This window comes from Lindgomyces ingoldianus (genome assembly GCF_010093535.1).
Source record: "Lindgomyces ingoldianus strain ATCC 200398 unplaced genomic scaffold BDR25scaffold_23, whole genome shotgun sequence".
In the NCBI taxonomy this organism is placed as follows: domain Eukaryota; kingdom Fungi; phylum Ascomycota; class Dothideomycetes; order Pleosporales; family Lindgomycetaceae; genus Lindgomyces; species Lindgomyces ingoldianus.
The window spans coordinates 252260-280238 of record NW_022985184.1 but is presented as its reverse complement, the minus strand read 5'-3'; the positions used below and the strand labels follow the sequence as shown (position 1 = coordinate 280238).

At 44.0% G+C, this 27979-nt stretch overlaps 9 protein-coding genes across 9 annotated transcripts; 3 read left to right on the top strand and 6 right to left on the bottom strand.

The window, feature by feature from the left end:
- Positions 1-1332: 1332 nt before the first annotated feature.
- Positions 1333-3612, bottom strand: BDR25DRAFT_357077 (uncharacterized protein; the record flags this gene model as incomplete). The annotated part of the gene is made up of 14 exons (XM_033695756.1): positions 1333-1437; positions 1470-1661; positions 1714-1745; positions 1784-1824; positions 1880-1897; positions 2193-2240; positions 2293-2346; positions 2421-2744; positions 2776-2891; positions 2924-3079; positions 3126-3300; positions 3353-3390; positions 3422-3500; positions 3554-3612. The coding sequence occupies 14 exons, from the start codon at positions 3610-3612 to the stop codon at positions 1333-1335; spliced, it is 1437 nt and encodes a 478-aa protein (XP_033545553.1).
- Positions 3613-4274: 662 nt separating this feature from the next.
- BDR25DRAFT_289550 (uncharacterized protein) lies at positions 4275-5991 on the top strand (the record flags this gene model as incomplete). Its single annotated transcript, XM_033688459.1, has 2 exons — positions 4275-5416; positions 5493-5991. Exons 1-2 carry the CDS (start codon positions 4332-4334, stop codon positions 5989-5991), a joined length of 1584 nt encoding a protein of 527 aa, XP_033545552.1. The 5' UTR covers positions 4275-4331.
- Positions 5992-6053: 62 nt separating this feature from the next.
- BDR25DRAFT_304724 (uncharacterized protein) lies at positions 6054-6989 on the bottom strand. The gene is made up of 2 exons (XM_033690270.1): positions 6828-6989; positions 6054-6625 (listed from the first exon to the last, which is right to left on the bottom strand). The coding sequence occupies exons 1-2, from the start codon at positions 6982-6984 to the stop codon at positions 6087-6089; spliced, it is 696 nt and encodes a 231-aa protein (XP_033545551.1). The 5' UTR covers positions 6985-6989; the 3' UTR covers positions 6054-6086.
- An 808-nt stretch (positions 6990-7797) lies between these two features.
- On the bottom strand, positions 7798-9213 carry BDR25DRAFT_304723 (Aminomethyltransferase folate-binding domain-containing protein). Its single transcript, XM_033690269.1, has one exon. It carries the CDS (start codon positions 9199-9201, stop codon positions 7855-7857), a length of 1347 nt encoding a protein of 448 aa, XP_033545550.1. The 5' UTR covers positions 9202-9213; the 3' UTR covers positions 7798-7854.
- A 579-nt stretch (positions 9214-9792) lies between these two features.
- BDR25DRAFT_315699 (uncharacterized protein) lies at positions 9793-11009 on the bottom strand (the record flags this gene model as incomplete). The annotated part of the gene is made up of 5 exons (XM_033691544.1): positions 9793-9797; positions 9965-10048; positions 10421-10434; positions 10540-10711; positions 10835-11009. The coding sequence occupies 5 exons, from the start codon at positions 11007-11009 to the stop codon at positions 9793-9795; spliced, it is 450 nt and encodes a 149-aa protein (XP_033545549.1).
- A 975-nt stretch (positions 11010-11984) lies between these two features.
- BDR25DRAFT_230241 (uncharacterized protein) lies at positions 11985-13665 on the bottom strand (the record flags this gene model as incomplete). The annotated part of the gene is made up of 3 exons (XM_033685332.1): positions 11985-12308; positions 12361-13440; positions 13501-13665. The coding sequence occupies 3 exons, from the start codon at positions 13663-13665 to the stop codon at positions 11985-11987; spliced, it is 1569 nt and encodes a 522-aa protein (XP_033545548.1).
- A 471-nt stretch (positions 13666-14136) lies between these two features.
- BDR25DRAFT_230558 (uncharacterized protein) lies at positions 14137-15324 on the top strand (the record flags this gene model as incomplete). Its single annotated transcript, XM_033685343.1, has 2 exons — positions 14137-14234; positions 14286-15324. The coding sequence occupies 2 exons, from the start codon at positions 14137-14139 to the stop codon at positions 15322-15324; spliced, it is 1137 nt and encodes a 378-aa protein (XP_033545547.1).
- A 296-nt stretch (positions 15325-15620) lies between these two features.
- On the bottom strand, positions 15621-16627 carry BDR25DRAFT_326449 (NAD(P)-binding protein; the record flags this gene model as incomplete). Its single annotated transcript, XM_033692275.1, has 2 exons — positions 15621-16492; positions 16543-16627. The coding sequence occupies 2 exons, from the start codon at positions 16625-16627 to the stop codon at positions 15621-15623; spliced, it is 957 nt and encodes a 318-aa protein (XP_033545546.1).
- Positions 16628-19580: 2953 nt separating this feature from the next.
- Positions 19581-19902, top strand: BDR25DRAFT_230961 (uncharacterized protein; the record flags this gene model as incomplete). Its single annotated transcript, XM_033685364.1, has 2 exons — positions 19581-19713; positions 19775-19902. 2 exons carry the CDS (start codon positions 19581-19583, stop codon positions 19900-19902), a joined length of 261 nt encoding a protein of 86 aa, XP_033545545.1.
- Positions 19903-27979: the final 8077 nt, after the last annotated feature.

The following is a 27979-nucleotide window of genomic DNA, read 5'->3' as shown; positions in this document are numbered from 1 at the left end:
GGCTGGTCCATGGCTTTTCCCTTTGACCTGCTACGCCCAAACGACTACTAACTCAGCTTCTCAGTTCGGGGTTCGAATAATGCACTTTCTTTCTACATATAAGTAGCTACCCTCTGTTCTCATCGGGAGAATTGGAGTAGCGGAAAAGAAGTGATGACGCTTCTGCTCGGGCGGAGAGCGAATGACATCCAGGTCATATCTACCTCCGAAATTTCAGACGACATATCTGCTCCAGTATCCGTACTTTTCTCCCTGCAGACCACGCTCTCGATTGCAATTACTAGAAACAGCCTACTCACGCACGCTGAGATGAAGAGGGCGACTGATTAATTAGTCAGCATCTTTCTGGAGGACCGAGAACTCAAAACGCTATATAGAGTAGCGATGGAAGATAAGCGTATCAGCCCTGAGCGACCCCACCGGAACTTTAAAAGATTGTTCAAGGCGTTCTCGCAAGACCTAAAGGAGGAAGTTCGGCATTCTGTTGATCTCGAATTGGCAAATCTTGTCTCGTTGAAAGCCGGTTTGGTGGCTGCTGGAATACTCGGGCTGGTGCTTGTAAGGATATAGGGCGGAATCCTTGATGCTACGAAAGAAGAGCCAACACAGGCGCGACAGGTGAATAATGTCAACAAATCCTCTGTTCAAGAGAAAGGCCTTGTTTCTAGCCGTATTTGAGCGGAAAACTTCCCAAGTAAAGAGTATATGGATATGAGCTCTGATGACGAAGAGCCAGAGGAAGCAATGGTGAACAGTTTGCTCGACTAGTGGCTCAAGGGCGAAACTTTATCGAGGAGAGGTATGTGTTCAAGAAACTGTGCAAAGAATTCCGAAGTTTTGTCGTGCTACTACCTAAGCGAATTGTTCGGCATGAACCAACCGTCCCGAGCGAGACTTTCTCTGGAGTTTCCTCTGACCCCGTACCTGGGCCGCCTTTGGACCTAGCACAGAAAGTTTATAGCGGTTCATAGTATTCGCCATATGAAGGTATGCTACAGTTCCTGTATTAAGAAAGATGGTAGCAGAACTATTTTAATGCCTCAATAATCAGTTCGCCTACGTGCGGCCTCGATATATTGATGTGCGGTGTCACGATAATATTTGCGAACCTGGAAAGCCTTGCGAGCGTATACCTCCGGCGGCTGACCTTGTTCCCCTGAAAGGAACGGAATACGAGTGCCACCCAATACCATCCAAACTGTCCCCACCCATTGGAGGCTGGCAGATGATGGGCTTCTTCACTAATCCTGATGGAATAGCGTCAGGCGCCACATTGGCTATACGATAACATCCAAAAGGACCTGTGGAGAACTTCACTCTCAGTATTCCGAACTAACGGAAGCGTGGGGTATCTGCTGCGAGGAAGACTGGGATTAGGTCAAGATTTGGCGGGTTCTCGCCGTTGGATTCTTTCCTCCCAGCTTGTTGTTCGGGATACTATGGGGAATCCTAAAGGAAATCTAGGGGACATTTGGGTAGCAAGTTGGCAGATGACTGGAGCCACGATCCTTCTTGGTATCATTGGAACTTGTACATGGAAATTGTAAGGCAAAACGATAGCCTCCGGGTTTCGAGAACCATGGCACTGCACTGTGGGTGGGCGATGGGATCGTGAGGCTGATTGCAGGTTCTGGCTGAACAGGTCTAGCAGCGAAAGGATGCTTTAGGGATATCAAATGGTAATAAAAGTAGTTTAGTGCTAAATATCGCCACCACAAGTAGGGAGGGCGGCCGACCCGCTCCAGCTACATGGTTGTGACGTGGCGAATCTGTAAGAGGTGACTTGGTTGACGGGTAGGCATAGAGTAGCCAAGGTTGAGCCCGCTTGCCAAGACACAAACCCCCTTAGCGGCAGCTGTAAGTAACTGGATTAAATTACATTGTGAGCTGTTTTGCACTAGCCAGGATTGGCAATCGCTCTAGTTTGAAGTAACTACCAATAGGATAGTAGTAAATTGCTAGGCTATTGTAAGTCTCTTAGGTGAACATAAAACCTCTCTACAAGTATTATAAGTGGTAAGAGTTTAGAATAGTGTTGCTGCAGCAAAGGAACATAATCATACATAAAAAGGAGGGTTTTTACCAGCTAAGCGTAAAGACAACCCTACAAATCTAATTTCTAGGTAAGCGGGGTTTTGGACACTGAAGAATAACTATAGTATACGGCCGAAATATTTGTTGTATATACTCACCTGTAGACCGAAATCGAGTTGTTTGAAGGTAAATTACCCCTCATTTGTCTCACCACGGAGGGTGTCCCGCCACGCAGGGAGGGATGTTAATAAGATAGACTTCCAATTCTGTCGTCCCATCCAAACATCACCTGAAAATCCCTCACTTGCTCTCCTTCACAGAGAATCGGGGTACCCACGTCATTAGGTTAGTTAATCCATAGCACGTAAATTGCAATCGCACAGAACACATGATCTAGGACATGTAAATCCAGGACTGAGAGCGGCGGTTTCTGTGCTACGCAAACTGAACCATCCCGCTTGAGCGCACTCACGTACCTTTGCCAAACATCGGCTTTTGATTTGCCCGCTACTGTTGTAATAGTGGTAAGTGGGAGCACGTCGGGTTTCGCGAGAAATAGGAGAGTAGCTGGGGTGGAGGGCGTCGGGATTGAGAATCCGTATGAGAGTGCGAAAGAAGCTTGTTCGGTTATCCATTTATTCGATGGCTGAGAATCCCGACAAAGGGGCGTCTTGCTTTCTTCGCGTTGAAGTTTCTGGAAAGGTTTCCGCCTGCAATTGTTAGAGTATAGAGATTCGAAACTTGAGCAATGGCGTGAAGAATGTGTTGTTGATGATGTCTCCCTTTCGAACTCGTTCGGTTCTAATCGCGTCACCAAATATCTTTGTTCGTTTCTTATACATTTTCTTCATCTTCCTCTTGAAATAATCTATTCAGGTTGTACTCAGACGACATCCTCTCCTGCCAGGTCTATCATAACTTCTTCCCTCTCGTTACAGAAACACATGCCTTCGGCCTCCCGTTTCTCGTTTAGTTCTCTAGATGAATCCCCATTGAATGCACTCTCCCCCTGCGCATCGGTCTCTTCTCTGAGCTTCTTTGTCTCCTACCACTGGTCTCACGCATAGAAGCATACTATCTCATGAACAAACACAGTAGTCACCATTCACACAGCTTGATTGCGGATACTTCGTCATCCAGAGCGTCCAGCATAAACGTTCGGGACCGTAAGAAGTCCAAGCACAGAGAGCTAACGTCGTGTAACATGAGATGAGGAATGAAAATTCGAGCACCTGCCTTCTAGAACCTGAAGCCTGATGCTGGGCACTGAGAGTGTTAGATAAGGCAGGCTCACGAGCATATGTAAGAGAGCACAGACGAGCACCAAAGAAGCTCAATGGGTATCGTGCTGTCATACTGGCTTGAAAGCAGTCACAAAAGAGGATACCGTGATATTCTTCGGGTTAATGTTTTCTCCACGTCCGGTTCGTGATGCAACCATGCAGCTACCAGAAAACGCGCTAGAGCTGAAATCCGTTAGCTCGTAATTTCACGAGATCAGTCTTAAACATGGCCTCACTTGGCTTTCATACAGCCGAGAGTTTCTGACACTCTATAATAATAGGTGGCGCTTCGCATTGCGCCACCTAAATTGCGGAGCGACTGCTAATAGGCCATGATATAGAGTCTTCGTTATCGTCTTTCTTCCACGGCAATGTCATTGGCTACATCATCCATGGACAGAAACACTCCTTTCCGCATTCAAGGCAGCAGTCCTACTCTGCCGGTATTCTGTATCTCGTCAGATTCCCCAGGATGGCCAAGCCCAAAGCCCATTCCTGCCGACTTTCCCTGCTCGGTTCGAAGGATTCTGGTAAAGGCTTGGCATTGCAAACCCTAACGACCTTCCATCATTCGTAACCTCGTTCACAAAAGAAGCTGAGCCCTGTATCTCCAGTGTAAACGCGTATCTGTTGCAACAGCTTGGTGTTGTAACAAAGTATGTCGTTCCGCAGCCAAATCGACCCAAACTGGGGCGAAAACCACCCCCGAGATGCCCGTGAATTTATCGGGAGGATGCACATTGACAACACATTTCCGATCGGTACCTTCCCTCCCCCATTCCCCCTCCAACTAACCTAACATTCCCTCGCACCACAGTCGACCGCATCATCCCCCCTCAGGCAATCGGCCGCTTTATCGAATTCTTAATCCACGGCCGACTCCCCACAGGCACCCCTACCTCTCTCCCTCTCTTCCCGCCCGAAGCCATCAACAAATACCTCACAACGCCCTACTCAACATGGACATCTCCAGGCCCGCACGACCGATTTGCTACATCCCCGATTGGTCACGTGATGATTCGGATCGGGTCCAATGTTGACCCCTCACGGCTTATCATTGTTGAAAAAAATGTTCATGCAGTGAAGAGTCGGGTTTGGGAGGGTATTATGCCAGTTAGCAGGGAGATGTGGCGGAGGAAGAGGCTTGGAGATGTAGAAATGCACGGGTTTGCGTGTCGGCAGTTAGCGAGTGTAGTTGAGGTGTTTGGGTATTTGCAAGTGGAGAGAGTGAAGAATGGGTTAGTGGAGACTGTGAGGTTGATTCAGGGGCATTTGCGGGATTTCGATGGCTGTTTTAACAGACTGGAGGAAAGGAAAGGGATGCAAGAGGTGAGCACGGCAAAGCTGTGGGAGGAATATATCACCGCGCTTTTCACAGAAATGACGACACGAGCCCACGCATGGATCATCTCTCATGTCAACACACTCCGAAGCCGCGACTACGAAATCCTACGTACGCTCCCAGCTGCCGCTCCCTCGGTATACGGCTGCACGGATACCCAGATGACAGTCCTAAACCGCATCCAGGACCTCACGGAAATCGCTGCACACGCTGACTATACTATATTTATTTCCCTTCCCCTCTCATCCCCTCCTTGCTCAATCCCCAAACCGCCGTTTGCACAGAGGAGACAAAGGTACAGCCAAACGCTGCGACTACGCTCGCGAGAGAGAGCAGTGCGAGCTATGCTCGTGGGGCTTGAATCAAGATTTGGGCTTTCGCCGGCGTCGCCTGGTCCAGAAAGTCTATTAGATACGTGTCAGGTTCAAAAAGTTGCGCAGGATGAAGTAAGAAGGGAGTTGAGAGGTGAGGGAAAGAGGTTGGGGCCGGCGCGGTGGATTATGGATGTTAGGGATGCAAGTGGAGGGGCAGGAGGGGGGAGAAAGAACGGTGATAGGTGGGGGTTTGTTGTATATCGGCTGACGTATGGGCAGGAGGAGAAGGAGTGGGAGGATTTTGTGAAATTGCTGGAGAAGGATTTGAGGGATTGGGGGGAGGAGATTGAGGGGTTTGAAAATGTGAAGGCGAACGCGAGGTTGCATTGGTACGATGGACGGGATCTCGGGATTGCAGAGGGTGATGTTGATGCTGCGAAAACGTGAGTAATTCTTACCCCTTTCCCTTACACTTTGGTTTCAGAAGTATAGTATACTGATATAACACCCGCCCCGCAGACACTTCAATGGCGTCAAAAGAAAGGAACAGGGACCAAGCGACCAGCCCGAGGCCCAATGGTGGGCTTCCTCTGTCTTCCTCGCCGTTGACACCCCTAGCTACACTTCCTACACGCAACCCTACCCGCTCTCGTCTCTCTTGTGCCCCGGAGATACAGGCGGGTTTGTTCTCGCCATCGACGCTTCCTTTACCCCTCCCTCCGCAGATACCCCACCCGACCCGCACGCCGAGGAATCCCCCCATTACCCCGGCCAATTCCGGATTCTAGGCTGTCTCGTATTTGGGGATTTATTCCCGTTACTGTCGGCCCAGGCACAGTTTCTTGAAGATCTTTGGCCGCTAGCTATGTGGCATCCGGAGTTGGTGTATGTAGGTCCTACGGTGAAGAAGCAGGTTGAGATGTGGAAGAGGGTTTGGGAGGTGAAGGTTAGGGTGTTAGATTTGGTGGCGGGGATTGTGAAGTCTGGGAAAGCAGCGGTGAAGGAAGGGGAGGTGTGAGAGGGAGTAGAGGGACCTAGTGGAAGGAAGAATATTCTAGATAGTGATATAGCCGAATTTCACGCTCATGTACCAGACCGGCCCAACTGTTTCTCTTATCCTGCTCCACTAACCCCCATCTCCATCCTTTTCCTCTCTGCCACCTTCCTCCTCTGCTCATCCCTTTCCTTCAACCCCGTATTAATATTAAAATGCGTAGCTCGTATTTCCGCATACATCTCTCCTGCTGTAATCCCCCGAATCCTATCCTTCTCCTTCCACACCCCCGTGATCTCTGTCGTCAACGCGTCTGTATCTACAATAATAGGTTCGTGCGCTCGCAGGACGAAAACTATACTGAACCTGTAGTTTGATTCTACTGCGTCTACCTCACCTCCTCCTACCCCTCCTACATGCTCAGCTGCCGGGGATGCAGATGCGGGTACGTGGTTGGTTGGTTTCCCATACGACACAACCCGATGTCCACCAGCCGGATACCTGTAATTCGTCAGGCGCTGCAACTGCCTCCCAGAAAGCAGGGTTGCGCAAGGGGAATTGTAGGATTTCTCGATTGGGATGAAGTGCGTGCCGTTCCAGACTTCGAGACCAGGTGTGCTCCCTATAACGAAGGAGAGGAGGCCTAGGTCGGCATGTCCTGGGAGAGTTTTAATCAATGTGTGTAAGGGGATAAGTTGAAGGATTAATATTTTCCGGTATTTTGGAAAGAATTAAGGGGGATTTGTAGACATATATCAACGACTTTGACTTTGTTTACTAGGGGATTGGAAGGGTGTCCATCTTAGGCGGGGGGGGGGTAGGGAAGCAGGAGGGCTTTATGGGAACCAGGCGAGACTTACGTTCAGCAACAACCTTCTCCTCCCACCCTTCATACCTAAACAATCTCAACATCGTTGCCGTCTTATCTTCCTCTTTCTCTCCCAATCTCTTACACGGCCCAACAAACCTCTTCAGACCCCCCATTACCTCTGAACCCTCCTTCCCCCCTTCTTTCATCTCCCCATCTTCCCCGCTAAGCATACCCAACGCTCCCTCCACCCTCCCCAAACACCCCTCCAAATACATCCCAGCACACTCCCAATACCTGCTCGCAGCCTCTCTCAGCACCTCTGGCGTGCCTTCAATCGTTCTTAGCGTAATAAATTCCTTTTCCCCTGGGATACAACTCCAGCCTTCTTCGGACCCGAGTTTCGTTTTCCATTGAGCTTTTTCAGTGGCCGGGAGGGCGAAGAAGGTTGCACTAGCGGCAAAGAGGGCGGAGGATGCAGAGAGCAGGGGGTGGGTTCCTGGGGCTGGGGACTGGGGTTGGGGATGGATAGAATTTAAGCCCGCATTTGCATTTAAATTTTCATTAGGAATGGTAGTGGTAATATTAGTGGAAGTAGAAGTAGGAAGTGTCACAGTGGCCCAGCCGAGTCTAGATAACGTGTCCTGATGTTCTGGGAGCACGAGTGGTAACGGGGACGGTTTTAGAGGTGGAAGTGATTCTTTGATTCGCTGAATGGAATCTCGTTGTCGTTTGGAACGGAAGCGGGAGATGAGGGATGAGATGGAGAAGTGGTTTGATGTAGTTGAAGTTGATCCGGGGGTCTGTGAGGTTGCTACGGCCATAGTGGCTGTGGGAATGGGATTTTGAATGTAGGAATATGTATGTATGGTGGGAGAGGAACATGTACGGTGGAAGGAGAAGAGAGGAGGCAAGTTACGAGAGAGTTGAGATGACGTCGCGTGCACTCAGCCACACTGCACTGCCCCACTATATTCACGATCTTGCACTGAAAAAAGAAAAATGCGCTCACGAGGGGCGTATTCAGCGCTCTGTACATACACACATTCGTATTGGTACATTATCGATTTTCCAACCCATCACCCATGCTGCGACCTCCCCTTCTCCCAAATCTCCTTCTCCCTCACCCTCAACCACGGTGGTACAATAGCTTTAACCCTTACCAATCTCCCATCCCCATTCACCCCATCCTTCCCCTGAAGACCAAACTCTACTCCAGGTTTCCAACTCCCACCCTCCGCACTAACCCGCCAACTCGTCATCATCTCCAGGCGACAAAGCGCAAGTCCCACATTCCCAATACCTGCAAGCAACTTGCCAGCCGCTCGCCCCTTCTTAATCTCCCCTTCCCCATTTAATTCCTTGATATCCGCACCTATATCGACCTCACCCGTCCAGGCGGGGTCATAGCGCGGCAGTCCATCCTCTTCCAGTTCCTCGCCTGTATGATACAGTTGAACAGGCAGAATCCGCTTCCTAACAACACCCGTATGCTTGGTGCGAATAGTTAGCTCCTGGCCCACATAACAGCCTTTGCGGAAATCAATACCCCCACTTAAATCAATATTGCTCTCCATGGGTAATGCGATCTCTCTTGGGATTTCTGCCGGACCTTCTGGTACCCCGTTGATATATCTCCAGACCTGGTATTGCCGACCTGTCCCTTGCACACGGCATTCTTCGTCTAATTCCGGGAGATTCTCCGACCCAGGCCCAGAAAGCAGGAACCGTGTTCCGAGAAATGGAGCCCGTGGGTCCGTCAGAAAAGCTAAATTTCCAGCTGGTAAATCCATATGCATGGTGACGCCTGCCCAATCTGCCCATACTTTCACTTCATCCGCATCTAAAGTTCTCAAATTGATCTTGGAACGGAGCTTGTGCTTCTTCAGATGTCGCAGTAATGCCTCTAACTCTCCTCCATCGACTTCAATATAACACCCCCAGGCTTCTCCAGGAGTTGTCTGTGGCCATATGAACACATCCCACAGCACCCGTCCACGAGCATCAAGGAAGGCGGCGTAGAACGGGGAGAGGACTCCCGGGTCTACGTTGTTGGTTATTAGCCCCTGGAGGAATTTTGGGGCGTCGGCGCCGGAGAGGGATATTAGGCGGCGGTGGTGGAGCGGTGCGATGTTGAGCGGCTTCTCGTGCCTGAGACTGGAGATAGTCGGGTTTGTAGCATAGTCTCGTCGAGGCGGACGATGTTGGGTGCGAGCATTAGAAGTCCGGTGGGCAGTGAATGTGGCTTGCTGAGGGCGTAGAGGTCGTGAAGTGCGGAGTGGGGATGTGGTGGAGAATGGTGTGGATGTGCGGGGAGGGTTCGAGATACGAAAGTGGGGGTTACGCCGGGCGCGAAGAGTTCTTGAGCAGGATTCGCAAATGAATACACATGTCCTCAACGGGGCTTTTATCGGAACCAAAGCCATTGAGAAAGGCGGGCGTTAGAAGAGAAGTGAGGGAACCTCTCGAATGGCCCATTGATGACGAAATTTAACTTACATTATCGGCCCTGCGGCCAATGGAGGCTTGGCGCCAAGGTGATCTATTATGTGCAAAAATCGGGAAATTTCTTGGCGTTCCTCAGATTTTTTTTTTCCCCTACTAAAATTGTATGGGAGATTAGAATCTTAATAGAATTCCTAATATATTAACAAATAGCAATTAGATTAGCCCTAAGTAAGTTAAAGCCTTTATTTTGTATAAAGAAGCGCCTATACTAACTTTTTAAGAGTAACAACGTGTTTATTCTTAATGTATTGCACTTATAGCGCCTCTATCCTTTTCCTAGCTAGCCCTAATTACCCTAATTGTAAAGATGGGATGGTAGGTAGCACGGATAGCACTGAGAGCAAGCTTTCGGAGAAAGATAGGAGTGTATTGTAAGAGAGACGAATCGCTGCCAAGCCTCGCTTGTCAGGATTCATGCTTATATACGAAGCACAGGTCATATGACCTCCAAACAGGTCAGGTGAGGCCATACTGGCCCGTTCTGGGACATCCGGCCTTACACTAATATCTTAAACTAAGCACCTAAGAGCTTAATAATTGTGTTTGTATAAACATCTGTTAGTTTCTTCTGCTTAGATAGTCTAGAACTGCAATTGCTAATTGTAAGGGTTGTTCTCTCTACATAGTTTATAATGTAGAGAATAATCTTAAGACTTATAGCAGCGTCTGTAAGCCACTTACTATGAAGCTTAGAAGGCCTTCTAAAATTAGCAATAAAGATGGCAAAGCTCTGTTTAAGGAGTTGATCTGCAGCAGATGGAGATACTAGGACAAACAAGCCTATTAGCTATGCAATTTTAGTGAGGGGAAAAAAGATCTGAGGAACGCCAAGAAATTTCCTGATTTTTGCACATAATAGATACAACCACTCCCGCTCTTGGCTAAGAGCGCACATCGCAAGTGGTAGGAAGCTACGAGGGAACAGCCCCAACCAATATCAAAATCCAGCTTCAGCATGTTTGAGATATCCCATCTGAAGACAGTGGAAACCGCGTATCGCGCATATCTCCACCCAGTCTTTGGAACTCATCCCATTTAAAGTCCTTTTATATCCATCATTGAAGCCTACGAACATTGCCGAACATAGCAGCATTGCCGAACATCAATGGGCATTAACATGCGTCCGTGCTAACATACCCACTTGACCAATCCTACACCTCGGTGTAAGTAATGAACGCGAAAAGACTCTCGTTGATCAGAAAACGTACATGTCGTTGGGCTTGCGAGGCTCATTCTTCTTCCTAGGTTACACCCACCAACCGCGAGTAACCCCTGCTGTAGAGGCTGTCATATTCTCCGCGGTGTTGCCGCGGGTATCTCCGGACGTAGACGACTCACCACTATCTCCCATCTCCGTGTCCCCGTTCCTGCCGTCGGAGACGTTGAAGATATCTACCGCCTTGTCCTTTGTACCATAAAACTTCACAGCTATCTCGTTATCTCAGATCATACTCTGACGGGGTTGTCTCCACCCTAGGAATCATGCTCATCTAGAGGCAGCAATCAGCATACTACCCCCTTCCACAACGGGAAAAGTGTAGGTAGACATACCTTTCGACATTAGTGTAACCTTCGTAATCATTGACTTCAGCGGGAGGCTTCCCGGCTCATATGGCTTCCCGTTCTGAAACCCTGCCACCCCCTTCATAGCTTGGTCTTCTTTATCCTTGCGCAGTCCGATATTGGCGTAATCAGCATTAATCCAGCGGTGGATGCGACGCGACATATTCTAGCTGTGGAGGATTGCGAGCATACCCAGGACCATGACATAGTAACGTGGGGAGTCGATCAGATCTTGGTTCATGGGCTTTCGTCCCTCGAAGTCGACGATGGTGTAGTTTTTTAGCATGTCTTTGTATTCGCTGAAGATACTAATGAGACCGACGTTGTTCATGTGGTCGGCCACTGCCTTGGAATTGTTCGGGGAGAGAAGCCAGTGTTTGTCGCGAGTAAGGCCAGAATCGGAGGTGAGATCATCGACAATATCATAATCATGATCAGACTCAAAGAAGCTGAAGCCCACACCCCGATAATCAAGGTAGACATGATGCGAAATCGAAAAGCCATTTTAAATATGAGCACGTGAGCAATCGGGATGAGAATGAGAGAGAAATGAAGATGGTCGTGAAGGGGGGTTGTCATGAAGGAGGCATTGGGAAACAGGAGAATGAGTCGCTTCAGGAATGTGAATACGATGCAGGCGACCATTTTGGGTAGAGATGACAACTTGATAGCTTTGGGCATTAACAGAGCGCAACATAGACTGCAGGGTTGAGTTTGGGGAGGAGAGTAGGGAATGGTCGGGAATGAGAGCAAATGTGAGGTTGAAGGTGAGAGTGGAAATATCCTGTCACGCTTCGAAAACGAGGTGTCTTGTGAATTTGGAAGGCACGATGACCCCCATGGACGCGAGGGGTTGAATCCCAAAACGGAAAATGAACTCCTGCCGCGCTATGTTCAGTGTTACGAAATAGGTTTCACAGCAATAAGTCATTGAGCATTCGAAGATCGATACTGGCTGACTATAGAACGCCGGAAATGCGTAAGAAAAGGAGACGTAAACACAACCTGATGTGGTTCTGTACAGTACAAATATCCAATGAAATGACGAACGCCATCAGTACACCCATGCTGCATCCTCCAGAGAGATTCCCTATCCGACCGAAGACCTCCTGATAATGGTACTGTACAAGCTCTGTCACTAATCGTTCTTCCTGCTCGTTAATCGGGTGCGCTCGTCACCATCCGTCGGGCTGGCAGGCTCAATCTCGTCGTCACTCCACTTATCGTCCTCGCCCACTGCGAAAATGGTGTCACCATCTAGACTCTCTCTAGGAGGCACTACGGGCTTTTGAGGCTTGGGAGCGGGAAGGGGTGAGATATCACGGTTGAAGCCCTGGCCGTGACCTGGGCTGCGGTGTCGTGGCGCTGGATCGTATGCGGGCGGGTGGCTTGACGGACCTTCCTCTTCATCGAGTGAATCGCGGAGAGACGCAATCTCGAAGCCTTCATCATCTTGGGCGATCTGTACGTCGGGTAAGCCTCGGAAGAAAGCACAGTGATTCGGAATACAATACCTCGTCGCTCATAGCGAATCGCCTGTTGTTTGCCGTTGGTCTCCACATGTATGCAACAAAGCACACATCGGCTAGGTATACTAGGTTCAGCCATCCATCTAGGACAAACCACCTTGTTTGCCAGTGACGGGGCGCGAAATCTGGACTTGATGCTCCAACAAAGGTGAAGCTGTTGATGAAGAAGAAGCCGAAGATGACAATAATGCTCGCCAGGATGCACCACCATAGCTTCTTGTACATGTCCGCCTTGACGTGCTGTTTCCGCTCCATGAGATCTTTCATGGTGAGATTTAAGGAATTCAACGTCCAGATGTAGAAGGCTGTAAGCGTGGCTGAGAGGGGAAGAATGACGAGCAGAACCAGAGGCCCCGCATCATCCGGTCGGATCGTAAGCGAAGCGACGGCGTAAATGACGCCAAATACGAAGTGCGCAACGGCAAGCCAGCGAACAATGGTCATAGTCTTGCCCAATGTTGGCTTGACTACACCGTATCCCATGCACACGATCAGGAGCAGGAAGAAGGAAAATGAATTGCGGAAGGCATTGAGGACGGCGACGATGATCATGAGCACCTTCGCGCCCAGGTTGTTGCCATGTCGATTCTGGTAGTCGTAGAAGCCCCACGTCATCAACATCTCGAGGACTAGGAACACAATGATGGCTGTGATATAGTTTTGCACGGCGAGGATGTCGGACCGGTTCTGGACGTACAGGAACGCCCAGAAGATTCCGATGACGGCATACACAATTGTGATGCCTCCGTAGAATGGAAGCTTAGCAATCTGGGCAGCCGGTAGCTCCCCGTAGGCGTTTCGGAAGCTCACAATTGCCGTGTAATCGATGTTATCGGAGTAAGCTGCTGTCGCAACACAGTAGTATCCCGTCCGAAGCGTCATCTTAGCCTGGGCGGCCGAGGCCACGGGGTAATTGATGGGTCGGGGCTCTTTGAGGTGGATGGCGGCGGTGCGGATGTAGTTCTTGGAGAGCATGTCAGAGTTGTCGGCGAGGATCCATTCGCCCTTGTGCGTCTCATTACAGAGGCTCTGGCCGATGGACTCGTCATCGCATATGTATTTGCGCTGCATTGCTCTCGTCAGCCATCTTCAGGATACCAGGGAGGGGAGCGCGGGAAGGCGTACATCATCTAGAGCGGCGTCGGTGGGCTTGCCGAGCAGGTTCGCGTCCTTCCATTCCCAGATGACTACGCCGACGGTGGGATCTGCCTCCCCCTCCTTGTTGTCCTTGATGAACTTGACCAAAATGAAGGGCTCCTGATTTCCGCCCCACGACTTCTTGCTATACATGCCGGAACATTTCTGGGGGTCCTTTTGCGTCTGGGCGTGTGTTAGCGATAGCGCAAGACCCCGTGACCTTGGAATTCATACCAGCGTGACATCAACAGCTGTGACGGCTACTATGGTCGACAGAAGCAGGACCGCAGCTGTCCGCAGCCATGGCCTCATCATGTCTGGAAGGCCAGCTGGCGGAGCTGGCACGGGGGAAGGATGGGAGTTTGGACAGAGGAAGGAAGCTGTAGGTTCGCGTTTGATGGGTGAATGTTGCCGTCACATGCGACGCTGCGAATGAAGGGTGCTTTTAATGAAGTCGCGGGCGAGGTTGCGGTTGCCCAACGCGGCGTCGTCAGTCTTCTACAAATTCCGCCCGCAGGCTCCCCGAGGTTGGCCCGGTTGCACTTTCCCACCTGTGGCGCAGCAGTTTCAAACACACATCGCCCCCAGGCTTCCCGCAGTCCTCAACATACCCACACCAACAACATGCCCGGCAAACATGGAGCAGGTGCAGCCGAACAGCCTTGCAGGCGGTGCGCAGACAAGACTGCTGTTCTGGTAGTGAGAAGTGAGCCTCTCTGCCGGTGAGTGTTCTTAGATGCAGCCTTTTGCAACCTTCCCTCAATTCTCCACAGTGACTGCTTCGTCAAATATGTCCACACCAAGGCTATTAAACGAATGGAATCGCTCCGAGTCCGCTACTCGTCTCCAGCCCAGCAGCGGAAAATTCTCTTGCCCGTCTCCTTTGGTGTTTCATCCGTTACACTTCTGCACATCCTCGATCATCATCTCAAAACTCAAGCATCAAAAACTGGCCGAACTGGATTTTCACTGGCAGTTCTCTTCGTTGACACTTTGAGCCCTGCGGCCTCTGGCCCAAGCGACGAACTCTTAGCTCGTATCCGGGGACGATATCCTGACCATCAGTATGCGTCGCTCCCTTTGCACGATATTTTTCGTCTAGTCCCTGAGGACAGCCCGCTTCTTGGGCTAAGTCCGAAGATGGAAACGACGCCCGACCACTCTGCCTCAGACCGCCTTGCAGCATTGATAGGCTCACTCACGTCCGCTACCGCTCGCGCAGATGTCACCTCAACTTTGAGGATGAGGCTGGTCTTAGAGTATGCGAAGTCTCTCGGCTGCGAGGGCATCCTCTGGGGCGACAGCACGACTAAGCTTGCCGAGAAGACGCTCTCCGAAACGGCCAAAGGACGTGGATTCTCTCTCCCATGGCGGATAGCAGATGGCGAATCTGCCTTCGGCATTGCATTCAACTACCCTTTGCGAGATGTCCTCAAGAAAGAGCTCGTAGCCTACGCAAACATGGTCGAACCCTCCCTCTCATCACTCATATATGAAAACTCTACCCCATCTCCTCCGCCTTCCATGAGTTCGAAGAACACTACCATTGACGATCTTATGAGACAGTATTTCGAGTCTGTCGAGGAGAACTTTCCAAGTATTGTCTCAAATGTGGTCCGAACTACTAGTAAGCTTGAATCAACTTTCTTTCAGGGCACTGATCGCCGCTGCCATCTATGCAACATGCCCGTTCCAGATGGACGGTTCGGTATTTATGGCTGGGGAGGAGATCAACAAGACGGACTTAGTGAGCTGCCTGGGGACAGCGCTGCAAGATTCTGTTATGGATGTACGCGATCGGTGCCTCGGTGAATTCAACTAAGGATGGGGGCTGCATGACAAAGTCACCCAAGAAAGCTCGCGTTCGGGCGAAATGAGAGTTGTGGATGACCTTTCTGCTGTGGATCCTCTCTAATTTCGCCTGAGGTATAGCGAGCGGCCCATAACAGTCACTCGGTAGGATTCTACATCACTTGCCATCCAAGAGAAGGAAGAGTCATAGGTTTATGATCTCCGTGCGAGGTAAACTCCCCAGAGCTGAAAACAGCAGGAATTCCTCCCAGTGACCTGCGCCATGTCCCCCGTTACGCATAGCCTGCAGTCAATATCTAAGTACTAGCCCCTCGCTTCTCTTTCAAGACCTTCTCCGTCCACTCCCATAACCTCCCCGCCAACTCCTTATTCCTCGCCACCCCATCCAACCTTCCAGTACTCTCAGCTCCAATCGGCATATAAAACGCCCCATTCCTGACCTCCTCCTTCCTCGCCCCCACCGCACACCACACCTGACTATATGCCCCCTTTTCTGGCTCCAGAATTCTCACCCCCATCAACCAATTCGGCACATAAATCATAACACGATTCAAAAACGTCTGCTTCGTAACCAATTCCGTCGCCACAACACCCGGATGCACAGACACCGATGTTAGGTTAGGATATCGCCTAGAGAGTTCAGAGGCGTAGAGGATGTTTGCGAGTTTGCTTTGTGCGTAGCGGATCCACGGGCCTAAAATGGGGCGATTCATTGAGGTATCGAGCTCGTCAAACGATATTCCGTTCAGAGGATGGCCGCGGTATCCGACGGATGTTAGGTTCACTATGCGTACATCGGAGTCTGGTAGCGCGGCGGTCTTCAGCATGGTTGGTAAGAGTAGCTTTGTCAACAGCGCGTGGCCGAGGTGGTTTGTGGCGAATTGGATCTCATACCCATCTTTACTTAACGCTGGGGGTTGCGCCATGATCCCCGCATTATTTATCAGAGTGTCTAGACGATCATGCACAAAGCTCTTTAATGCCGCGCTGATAGACTCCATGGACGAAAGATCCATATCCACAAACGTGATCCCAACATCCGGGTGCTTATTCCTTATCTCCTCAATTAGGGCGTTCCCGGATCGAGCGTTGCGGCCAGAGAAGTAGATATGGCCGGGGTTGTGCACGGCGAGGAGCTTCACAGTCTCGAGACCGATACCTGCCGTTCCTAAGGAGTGTTACGATACTGTGCGAACTAGGAAAAGGGGATGGAGATACCCCCTGTGATGAAAATGACTCTGCCTGAGAGGGAAGGGATGTCGGAATTCGGGTTGAAATTTACGAATCCAGAGACTATTGGCATGTTGAGCCTGTTTCGGAGGGTGTTTTTGGAGGAATGCTATGTATGGTGTTGGAGTCGGAGTCGAGACCAGCGGGTGTCACTATAGCAATAGTCAACATTTAAGCTTCACCCCAGCTACTCCCCCTGTTCCCAGCCGGACGAATTTTGGAACGATAAACTTCGGATTCTGTGTCCGGGTTGGTGAGTCAGGAAATCTCGATATCGGCACATTGGTTAATGCTTTCGCCTGCCTGCTAGAAGTTGCTATTGTACAGATGCATGAACCAATCATGCGGGGTTGCAATGGCGATAATGACGCGAGACCTGATTGGGATCTAGCGCATAAGCAACCTGCAGCAATACATCTTTGATCTCTCCGACTCCATAGGCCCGCAGCATTACTCTAGGCCAGACGAAAAGTAGATATGAAACGATCGTGACAATACACTATGCAAACTAAAATCCTTGAAGAGTATAGTATGCATTATCCTTTAGCTTGATGATACTACCTCCTGTCATCTCATGTAACATACCGCAACAACACAATAATCCCTACCAAATTATCATTAGATCAGTGACACTAGACAGCTCAACAACACACACACAATATCTCACTCTCACACTTTACTAGTTGCTACTCTAATACATTCTTGTTTTGTCTAGGATAAGCTGCCTATATTATAACATTAACATTATCTAATTTCAAAGAAGTGTTTCGCTCTTATCTAGTCGACTAAGGGCTTTACAATTGGCTATGTACTGAATATTATATAGCACCTTAGACCTTCAGTCCACAACATACCACTCTCAACTCATCCCCCCCGCAAGGCTACAGAATATGACAAGAGAAGATCGCTAAGCACACATGGCTAGTTCCTTGTCAATGTGCTCCGGCATCAAAGCCCTTCGTCTTATTCTATGGACGGCAAGCCAAAGGAATTTGACTAGGCGTCTATTGTTGTATACCTCTGGGACAAATAAAATGCCCCTGAATTGCTGGTATTCCTTCGCTGGCCTCGCTTCCGTTGAGTCACGTGACATTTTAGAAATAAAGATTACCTGTTGTCTGGGCTGATGTGTGCTTGGGGACCGTAGCTTAAGCTACCTGAGGGAAGGGTACATCAGGAACGGTCATCGCTACCGCCACGACGGGAGATTAAAGACAAATAAACCGTAAGCTCGGTTGGTGCAGCGGAAGAGCGCTGCCGTATTGATATACAGCCTCTAGGGCAGCCATGGTACATAGAGAGGTACAGGCACTAGTAGATAGTGGCTTGGCATGGTTACATAAACAGTCAATTTGTAGACGCTAGTTGCCACATAAGAGGGGTGAAACTATGGAGTATTTGGGGCTCTTTCCGGTAGATTGCCATCATGATTCTTGTGATTCTGGTGACGATGATGATGACAAGGATTGATTCTCTCCCGGTAACTATCATGCTTAGTAACCCTGAGTGCTTCTTGTGGACACTCCGAAAAGCTTCGCGCACTTTTTTGACGAAGAGAAATTCTACGAGGATTTGGCTTTCAAAAATTCTCACGCATGCGGATGGAATCGTAACCTCTCTGTATGACTGGGATGAAGGCTCAGCCAAGTTGGGAATGTTAAATAAGTTCTTCGATTGAGAAGACAATCTGCCAGGGCGGCAAACAGGAAGGGGCCCGAAAGATTTAAGATCAAGAAATGCGGGTGTAATACTCTCAAGTCGTGCTAAGTCACCTGCTGAGAAACGTTTCAACGCTTTTATGCATGTGCTAATTTGGATGCACCCCAGCCTTGAAGACCCTTTTTACATAACTTAGGAGCACGAAGATTTCTTCTCCACCAACATGGAGGGAAATTGGCAGCTAATCAAATCGCAAGGGATTTTAGCCCTGAGAGTAGTGCTCAACGACGCTAAGCGAATTGAGTTTAACGGAGCGGAAATGAGAAAGACTATGTTGTGACTGAGAAGATGGGGAGAGAATGGGAACGCCGAAGTGTATGAAAATAATTCAGCGGATAGTAAAAAATCCTGGTTAGAGTTCTGTTTCCGTATTTCTCACTCATCAGAGTGCCCGTAGCCTTGCATTATCGTCGCTGAAAATCAGCTGGTCACCTCTGAGCGATAGTTTCCCGCCTCAGGATCGAGAGGGTTGACAACATGCCAAAACCCTCTTTCAGAAAGACTCCTGACGGAAGTCTAAGTAAACCTTCCCTTACTACTGACCCTCGCAACTTAATACCCCTTGACTCTTCCTTAAAATCAGGGCAGCCACCAAGCAACCATTTTATTCTGTGGGTAGTTGCTCAACATAAGATCGGAGTCCTACTGTTAAAGGAAGCTTACAGGCTATGGGCAGATTGCGAATATAGATTCATGGCCGCATCAAACGCTATGACGACACCACTGTCCGGACCGTACTTTATGTCCGCGCCTCGAACACGGCTTTGCTCATGGAGCAAACCTCCTCCGAATAGGGGTTACCTACTAATTACTTCCTAAAACCTATTTTCGCGCCTTTTTAGAAATATCTACATGCCATACTAACCGATAAGTCAAATTCAATCAGGGCTAAGATCCCTTAGCCTCATCATTAAGCGAGTGCATAGATGGACACCACTCCAAGACTTTATATTTAGCGCGTCACTCCTTTGAGTTAAAAGCAGCCGAAATTTCAGCTCTAGCTGCTAAGGATTCCACGCTAGATATTCACCGCACTTCTCGACTCTGCCTCTAAGATATTGCAATTCGCAATGTGTACCAGCTTGCAACGTCATTTTGCAATTCGAAGCTGGATGCGCTAACATCGCCGTCGTGCGAGACCCCGCCTTAGGTTGATTCTGAATCGGAATCCAGATCAATGTATAGAACAAGTCGAAAGGCTGCATAGAAGAAGCCTCAACATCACACCGAGTACTTATCATCACTTTATAAATACCCAACACACTGCCAATTGTATCGTTCTTCCCATCTTCTCGACCACCACCAAAATGAAGTTCTCTCTCATCAACCTGCTCGCGGCCGCCAGCTTCGCAACCGCCGAGAACTGCCAACTAGGTATCAAATATTGTGGCTACAACTTGCTCCGCCGAGGTACTATATCCCTCCTTTCTCCTCTATATTGTCAGCATCACCACAACGAATTAACTTTCCATACAAGAGACTACCATACCGCAATCCAGAGTAAACGCATACCGCATGCAGCCTTCCGACGAAGACCAAATCAATAACTCAATCTTCCTATGCACCTCAGGAAGCACAGGGACCATCAAGTTCGAGAGTTATTGCGGTGAGCGCCTTTGCACTGAGTAAGTATAATATAGTGGAACAGGAAGATTAGTATTCTGACCAATACGTAGTGGTGGCGCCGGAAAGAACGATTACTACAACTAGCCTCAGCCACAAGTATTGCCGTGTAAGGGATTTCCCGAGGGTAGCCCATACGCCTATCCAAAAGGTACTATTTAAAGAGTTTCCTAAGGCCGACCTAACGGAGACACAATACGTTTAGAATCTTGGAACACAGAGAGGCACGGAGGGTGAAAACGTTGGAGATATAATTGATGGTATTTGTAAATAACTAGATGAAGTATTTTGGTAACAGATGTTTAGAATCCTTATTTAAGATCGTGAAATTTTCTCACCTAGGACATCAGGTGTAAATGAGATCTGAATTACAAAAGAAACCCGCATTTCTGTCGTGTCTCACCACGACACCCACGGTGCTCTAGAAAATGCATGTATTTCAATCGTTCTGAAAGGAAATGAAGGGAGATCAAGCAAGGGTAAGGCTTAAGGACACCAGCACAAATGTGAATAGAAAGCTGTGTGGATAGGTCAGGTGGTGTATCAGGTATATAGACAGGTAATGGTTAATAAAGAAAGAAAAGTACACAACAGTAGGCGACATGATCCTCGTGCACATTCAGTCCATTGTTTTTCTACCGTAAACGCTATTCTCAAGAAATTAGACGACGTTAGCAAGCGGCAGCTCGAAATAAGAAGAATAGTAGTGTACAGAATCGACAGGCAGCAAGTGGCCCACCTAAATTCCCAGGTGCCTATAAGTGCAGTGTATAAACGTAAAGTTTGCCTTATGAGCAGTCTGTATATCTCTTATTATCAGATTTGTCCTTCTAAACCTAAGATAACTTACAGATTTGCTTTATAGCACCTTAGCATTGTCTAATTTGTAAACGCTGCCTATGGCTTCCTAGTAGTACGGCAGCGGTACATTAATACGACAGTGTCTCCCTCAACCACACTACCTAATTAGGTTGGTTTTAGCTTGATTAGTTATAGAATTGAGCCTCGGGCATGACCTGCGGGCACCTGAAAATCTGCAGGTGTTCCACGTGCAGATGCTCTACTTGTCAATTCTGGACACTGAGTAGGTCCGGCTAAGCGTCTCCATTGAATGTCTTACATGGATATCAATAGCATACCCACGGAGAAGTTACTATGCTGTTCAGTGGTGGCGTTGTGCTGCCGCATAATATGTGTCATTAGGCGTGCAGTGGAGCCCATTCTACCTTCGAAGCGTGCGAAATAATCGTCCTGTGAGACCAGGGTGTTGTTTGCCCAGGTTCCGAGTTCTCATATATCGTTCATGTAGGAAGAGCTGATGGAGAGCCTGAGATCCATTTCGAGTACCCTCATTCTAGCATATATATTCGTACATGTGAGGGCTCTTTCTTAAATATTAACCGATTTCAGAACCGGAAATAGTGTTCTTGTACGAAAACATATCCATCTGTATTCCCATTAGGAGATACGGAATTAAGGTCGTGCCATCGTTCTTCATGAAGAGCATAGCTGGTATTGGCGCCAACAGATCCGTTGTAAGTCTGGGCTGACTAGTGCAATGTGTACAGGTGATTCTTCCCATAGAACTTACGATTGCTAGTATTCTGGCTGGTAGAGGACCAATTCGGGGAAAGCGGAGGCATACTCCCAAAGAGCACGTGACCAAATGCGTGCTCTTTATGGGGATAAACATCCAGATACGCTGGCCAGCAGCGCGTCCAGCAGTACGTAGTACGTACGGTTTCTGCGTACTACGGGTACGTTACAGTTGCTAACAAACTAAGTACGTACGTTACAGACAGAGAGTTAGTACAGTACTAAAAGGCAATCTGTATGTGTTAATTTAAAGCTTCTACAGCTAATAATACATATAAATTTCCTAATTAGGAAGAAGGCTTAAGTTAGGGCTGTTAAGGGCGCTGTTAACATTAGAAACACTGTTAGTACTGCTATTGTTGCTGTATACTGCGTTAGTGTTAAATAGGCCCTTTTAGCTAGCTGTAAGGACGGAGCTCTGTACCACTACGCCAATACAACCAAAAAGGTGCGAATAATCAACCAACAGTTAATTATTGCGTACAGAATAGTATATATACCCGTCGGACGTAAGCACCATCTCGGCCTTACACTAGCTGCTTATAGTATAAGCACTTAAGTAGCAATAGTAAGAGTAGTGTACAGTGTGCATAGTATACAAGGTAGGTAAAGTAAAAGTAACATATTTCTAGTTCTATTACTCTTTTCTTTTTTTTATATAGAGGAAAAGAAGGATATTTAAATATTTACATATAAAGGTTTACACATAAGCATTATATAACATAGATATGTAATTCTGCTTATGCATAATTACTTATATCTAAGCTATAATACTACTACTATGTATAACCACTAGCAACTTTTTATATAAGTTATTTTTTTTTATTTATATAAGTTTATTTAGTTATATTTTACATATACTTTACTTTATTTATTAAGACTTACTTTAGTAATGCTATATATTAAAATAAGCTAGTTACACTATATAAATAGCTTTATAAATAGTGTAAAGTATTTTAAGCTATTATTATCTAGCTTTTATATACTTACTTTATAAGTAATTTAGTAGTGTATAAGCTATTTTATATAAGGTTTTATAATAAAATAGTGTAAAATCTTTATATAAGCAAGTGTATAAAAAAGTGTATATAATAAATTATTTTTTTTTTTTACTTTTTAATTTTTTTTTTTTTACTTTTTAAGCTTTACTATAAAATTCTCTAGCTCTTTTTTTTTTTATATAGTGCTAATAGTAATAGATCTTTTTACCTGCACACACACACACACACACACACACACACACACACACACACACACACACACACACACATATATATATATATATAGATGTCTCTCTAGCCTTTCTTCTCTACTTTTAGCGCTGTTAGCGTAAGCGTCTTTAACATTCTTATGTAGTCTAGCAGCTTAGGGCGCATTTATGTTACCTTTTTAACTAGTTTTACTACTAATTAGTAGTTTATTTAGTGTCTTAGCATAAATATATAAACTTTTTAGCTTTTTAACTTTTTTTTATATAAAATGCTAATTATAGATAGGCTAAAAAGTAGTATATAGTAGTTTTACTATTTTATAATATTAATATTATTTTACTTACTAGCACTAATCTATAGCTATAAGCAGTAAAAGTTATATGTTATAAAAAGTACTTTTATATAGTTTTAGTCTAAAGTTATAGTTAAGTTTTAGTAACTTTATATACTTATTATTATAGTAGCACTGCTAGTGCTTTTTTTTTATTAAGTGTTATATGCTAGCTAACTTTTAGGCTAATGCCTACACTTTATGTGTATAGTAGAGCTATAGTCTACATTACAACTACTACACATAAGAAGTAGTGTGTTCTAAGAGGGCTAGTAGCTTTTCTTTTTCTATATACTAAATAAATAAACTATTTATATATATATATATGTCTGTACGCAGCAGCAGCGTCGCGGCCTGGATACGAACGATCGCGCACAAGCAGGATCACGTATCTATGTCACATGATGCTCGTGCGCGAACCTCTGTGCGCGAACATCTAGATATCCCCCTTTTCCTCTGTACAGAGGAAAGATAAGAGTAATAGAACTAGAAACATATTGCCCTTACCTTACCTACCTTATATGCTGTGCACACTGTACACTACTCTTACTTTTACTACTTAAGTGCTTATACTATAAGCAGCTAGCTGTTAGAGCCTATTTAACACTAATTAGTAGTTAATTTAATTAACTATAAATTAGTAAAAGTAATAATAAAGTACTTATACTTTATAAAGTACTTTATTTTATTACCTATTTTTTAAAAAAAGTAATAGCAGAGTACTTACACTTTATAAGGTACTTTATTTAGTTACTTATTCCTTAGAATAGTAAATTAATCTTTTACATTATATAGTAAGCTCTACTACTGTATAAAGTAAAAAGAAGATAGTATAAGACGTACACTAAAGCTACTAAAGCTGCACAACCTAGTAGCTAGACAATAGCATATTAATTCTTTATATTATACAGCAAGCTTTGCTACTATACAAAGTAAGAAGAAAATAGTGTAAGGCGCACACTAAAGCTATTAAAGCTGTATAACTTAGCAGCTAGACAACAGCAGTACCTATGTAATCTACTAAAAAAGCAATTAACTATACTATTATAATAAAATTCTACTAGCAACTAATAACTTTATGTAATAATAGAAAAAATAAAAAATAATTTCTATTATATAAATAACTTATAAAAGACATAAAAATATTAGAAGCAACACTATAAAATAAGACTAGCCTAGAGTACTAGAATAATAAGATTAATATGTTAGAGGCTTTAATAAGCTTATAGACTTAATTATATATAAGTTATATAATTACTAATTTATGTATAATAACTTAAAAAGGGCGCTACTCTTTTAAGTGCGTATATAAAAGATTTTAAAAAATAGACACTATAAAACTTCTTAGCACTTAGCTGCGTGTTTAAAAAGAAGCTTATATAAGTGCTAAAGGACAAGAGAATTACACTATAGCTAGGCACTAAAGGTACCTAAGCCTAGAAGCTGTATAATATAGCATAAAAAAAAGTAATTACACTAAAAAAGCTTTATATATAACTTTTATTACTATATAAAGCTCTACATAAAAGTAGACTAAACATAATGCTGCTATTAATACTAAATGTACTAGCATTACTTGCTTTTACACCTTAGCTAGCACTACACTAATTACTGTATAAATAATACATGCCACCCTACCTAACGCCTGCTCCACACCCTTAATTGTACACACCACCGCCTGCAGTAGTGTATGCACTACTAATACCACCTGCACAATCTATACTACATTACAACCTGTATAAACTTCCACCTTAGAGGGAAACTGCTAAAGAAAAACTTTTAGTAGACAAGATTATATAATTTTAAAAGGCATAAAAAAAAATAATAACTATATAAGTTAACTATATAACATTTTTATAGATAAAATAAGAATCTTTATTAATTTATATTAATAGCTAAATATCTAGAAAACTTAGTATGTAGACATCTTTCTAGATATCCTAGAAGGTTAGGTGAATATGCACTATATGCACAACATAGGCCCTAGAAATAACTAAAAGCATTTATATAACACCTTAAGCATTATAATAAAGAATTTTATATAAAGAGAAAAGAAAAAACTGTAGAAAGTAAAGTTCTATGTAAAAGGTAAAACTATTCTAGTAAAAAAGCAACTTATTAAGTTTAATAGTAGAAGAATTAAACTTACGCATAACATAGTAGTTCTTACTTAAAAGAGATAAGTAAGCTACTTTTATATAATTAACCTAAAAAATAAGGATGCTGCATAATAATATGTTAAGTAATATATAAGAGAGGCATATATTATATCTATGTGTTAACTAGAGGCAGCATTTAACCTCTTTATTACTGCACAAACTATAGACTCTTTACATAACAATATTAACACACTTAACGCATAAATCTAATAGTAGATAGATAATAGTAAGCATAGTCTTACCTTCTTACTATTATAACTTAATTATGTAAAGCTATTTATTTTTATAGATAAATTATTTACTAATAATAAGAACCTTAGCTTATAGCTAGGATTTTTAATTATATTAAGTAATAAGAACTATATAGAGCAAAGTAACTACTTTAAAATACTAGGCAACATTATACACTAGAATTTTACTAAGTGTAAAAGAGTAACTAAAAGTGTTCTTACTAGTAAACTATATAGAATAGTTAGAGAGTTTAATAATATAATTACACTTAGTACAACTTTATAGTAAATTATATAAACACTTAAACTACTACTAATTCTAGTAGTAATCTATATAGATTTAAAGTCTCTATATAATTACTTTATTAAGCTAGGCACTACTAGTAAAAAGTAACTTATAATTAACATTATGTTACTCTATAAATTATATAAAAAAAGAGAAATTACTAAAATAAAGTAGATTAATAGTAAAAATAACTTAGTAAATATATATATAAAGAAAACACTAAACTAAGCTTTTTAATTATTAGTTCTAACTAACTACCTCTCTGTCTAGATAAAAGCATCTATAGACTAGCTAGATCCTGTGCGCAAAGATGCCTTAGACTAACTAGACTAATAACACCTTTATATAAAGCTTATTTTTTTTATTTTTTTTTATTATATGCACTTATTTTTCTTATTATAAGATTAGAAGAGAAAGATATATAAAAAAAAAGTCTATTTATCTAGTATATAAAAGAAGAAAAAGCTACTACCTTTTATGTATAGTAGTTATAATACAGACTACAGCTCTGCTATACGCATAAGGTGTAGGCATTAGCCTAGAAGTTAGCTAATATATAACACTTAATAAAAAAAAAAGCACTAGTAGTGCTACTATAATAATAAGCACATAGAGTTGCTAGGACCTAACTGTAACTCTAGACTAGGACTACACAGAAGTACCTCTTATAACGCACAACTTTTGCTGCCTACAGCTGCAGATTAGTGCTAGTAGGTAAAATAATATTAATATTATAAAATAGTAAAGCTGCTATATACTACTTTTTAGCCTATTTATAATTAGCATTTTATATAAGAAGGAAGTAGAAAAGCTAAAAAATTTATATATTTATACTAAGATACTAAATAAACTGCTAATTAGCAGCAAAACTAGTTAAAAGAGTAACATAGATACGCCCTAGGCTGCTAGACTGCATAAGGACGTTAAAGACGCCCGCACTAACAGCGCTAGAGGTAGAGGAGGAAGGCTAGAGAGACATCTCTCTCTCTCTCTCTCTCTCTATGTGTGTGTGTGTGTGTGTGTGTGCAGGCAGGAGTATCTGTTACTGTTAGCACTATATAAAAAGAGAAAAAAGCTAGAGAATAGTACAGTAAAGCTTAGAAAGTAAAAGATAAAGAAAAAAAAGTAAAAAAAAAAAAAAGACCTTATTATATACACTTCTCTACGCACCTGCCTACGCAAAGATTCTACACTATTCTAGTATAAAACTCTACATAAAATAGTTTATACACTACTAAATTACTTACAAGGCAAGCGCATAAAGGCTAAATAATAATAGCCTAAAATACTCTACACTATTTATAAAGCTATTTATATAGTGTAACTAGCTTATCTTAATATACAGCATTACTAAGGCAAGTTCTAATAAATAAGGTAGAGTAAAGGCAGAACATAATTAAATAGACCTACATAAATAAAAAGAAGGTAACATGTATAAAAAGTAACTTTTTAGATAAAAAAAAAAGTTGCTAGTGTCTATACACAGCAGCAGCGTTGCGGCCTAGATATAAATAATTGCGCACAAGCAGGATTACATATCTATGTTACATAATGCTTATGCGTAAACCTTTATGTGTAAACATCTAAATATCCCCCTTTTTCTCTATATAAAGAAAAGATAAGAGTAATAAAACTAGAAACATATTACTCTTACCTTACCTACCTTATACACTGTGCACACTGTACACCACTCTTACTCTTGCTACTTAAGTGCTTATACTATAAGCAGCTAGCTGTCAGAGCCTATTTAACAATATATATATTTTTAATTTTATAATAAAAAATAAGTGCGTATAATAAAAAAATAAAAGAAAATAAGCTTTATATAAAAGTGTTATTAGTTTAGTTAGTTTAGAGCATTTTTACACATAAAATCTAGCTAGTCTATAGATGCTTTTATCTAAACAGAAAAGCAGTTAGTTAGAACTAATAATTAAAAAGCCTAATTTAGTGTTTTTTATATATATATTTACTAAGTTATTTTTACTATTAATTTACTTAATTTTAGTAATTTTTATTTTTTTATATAATTTATAAAGTAATATAATATTAATTATAAGTTACTTTTTACTAGTAGTGCCTAGCTTAATAATATAATTATATAAAAACTTTAAATTTATATAAATTACTATTAAAATTAGTAGTAGTTTAAGCATTTATATAATTTACTATAAAGTTATACTAAAAGTAATTATATTATAAAACTTTTTAACTATTTTATATAGTTTACTAGTAAAAACACTTTTAGTTACTTTTTTACACTTAGTAGA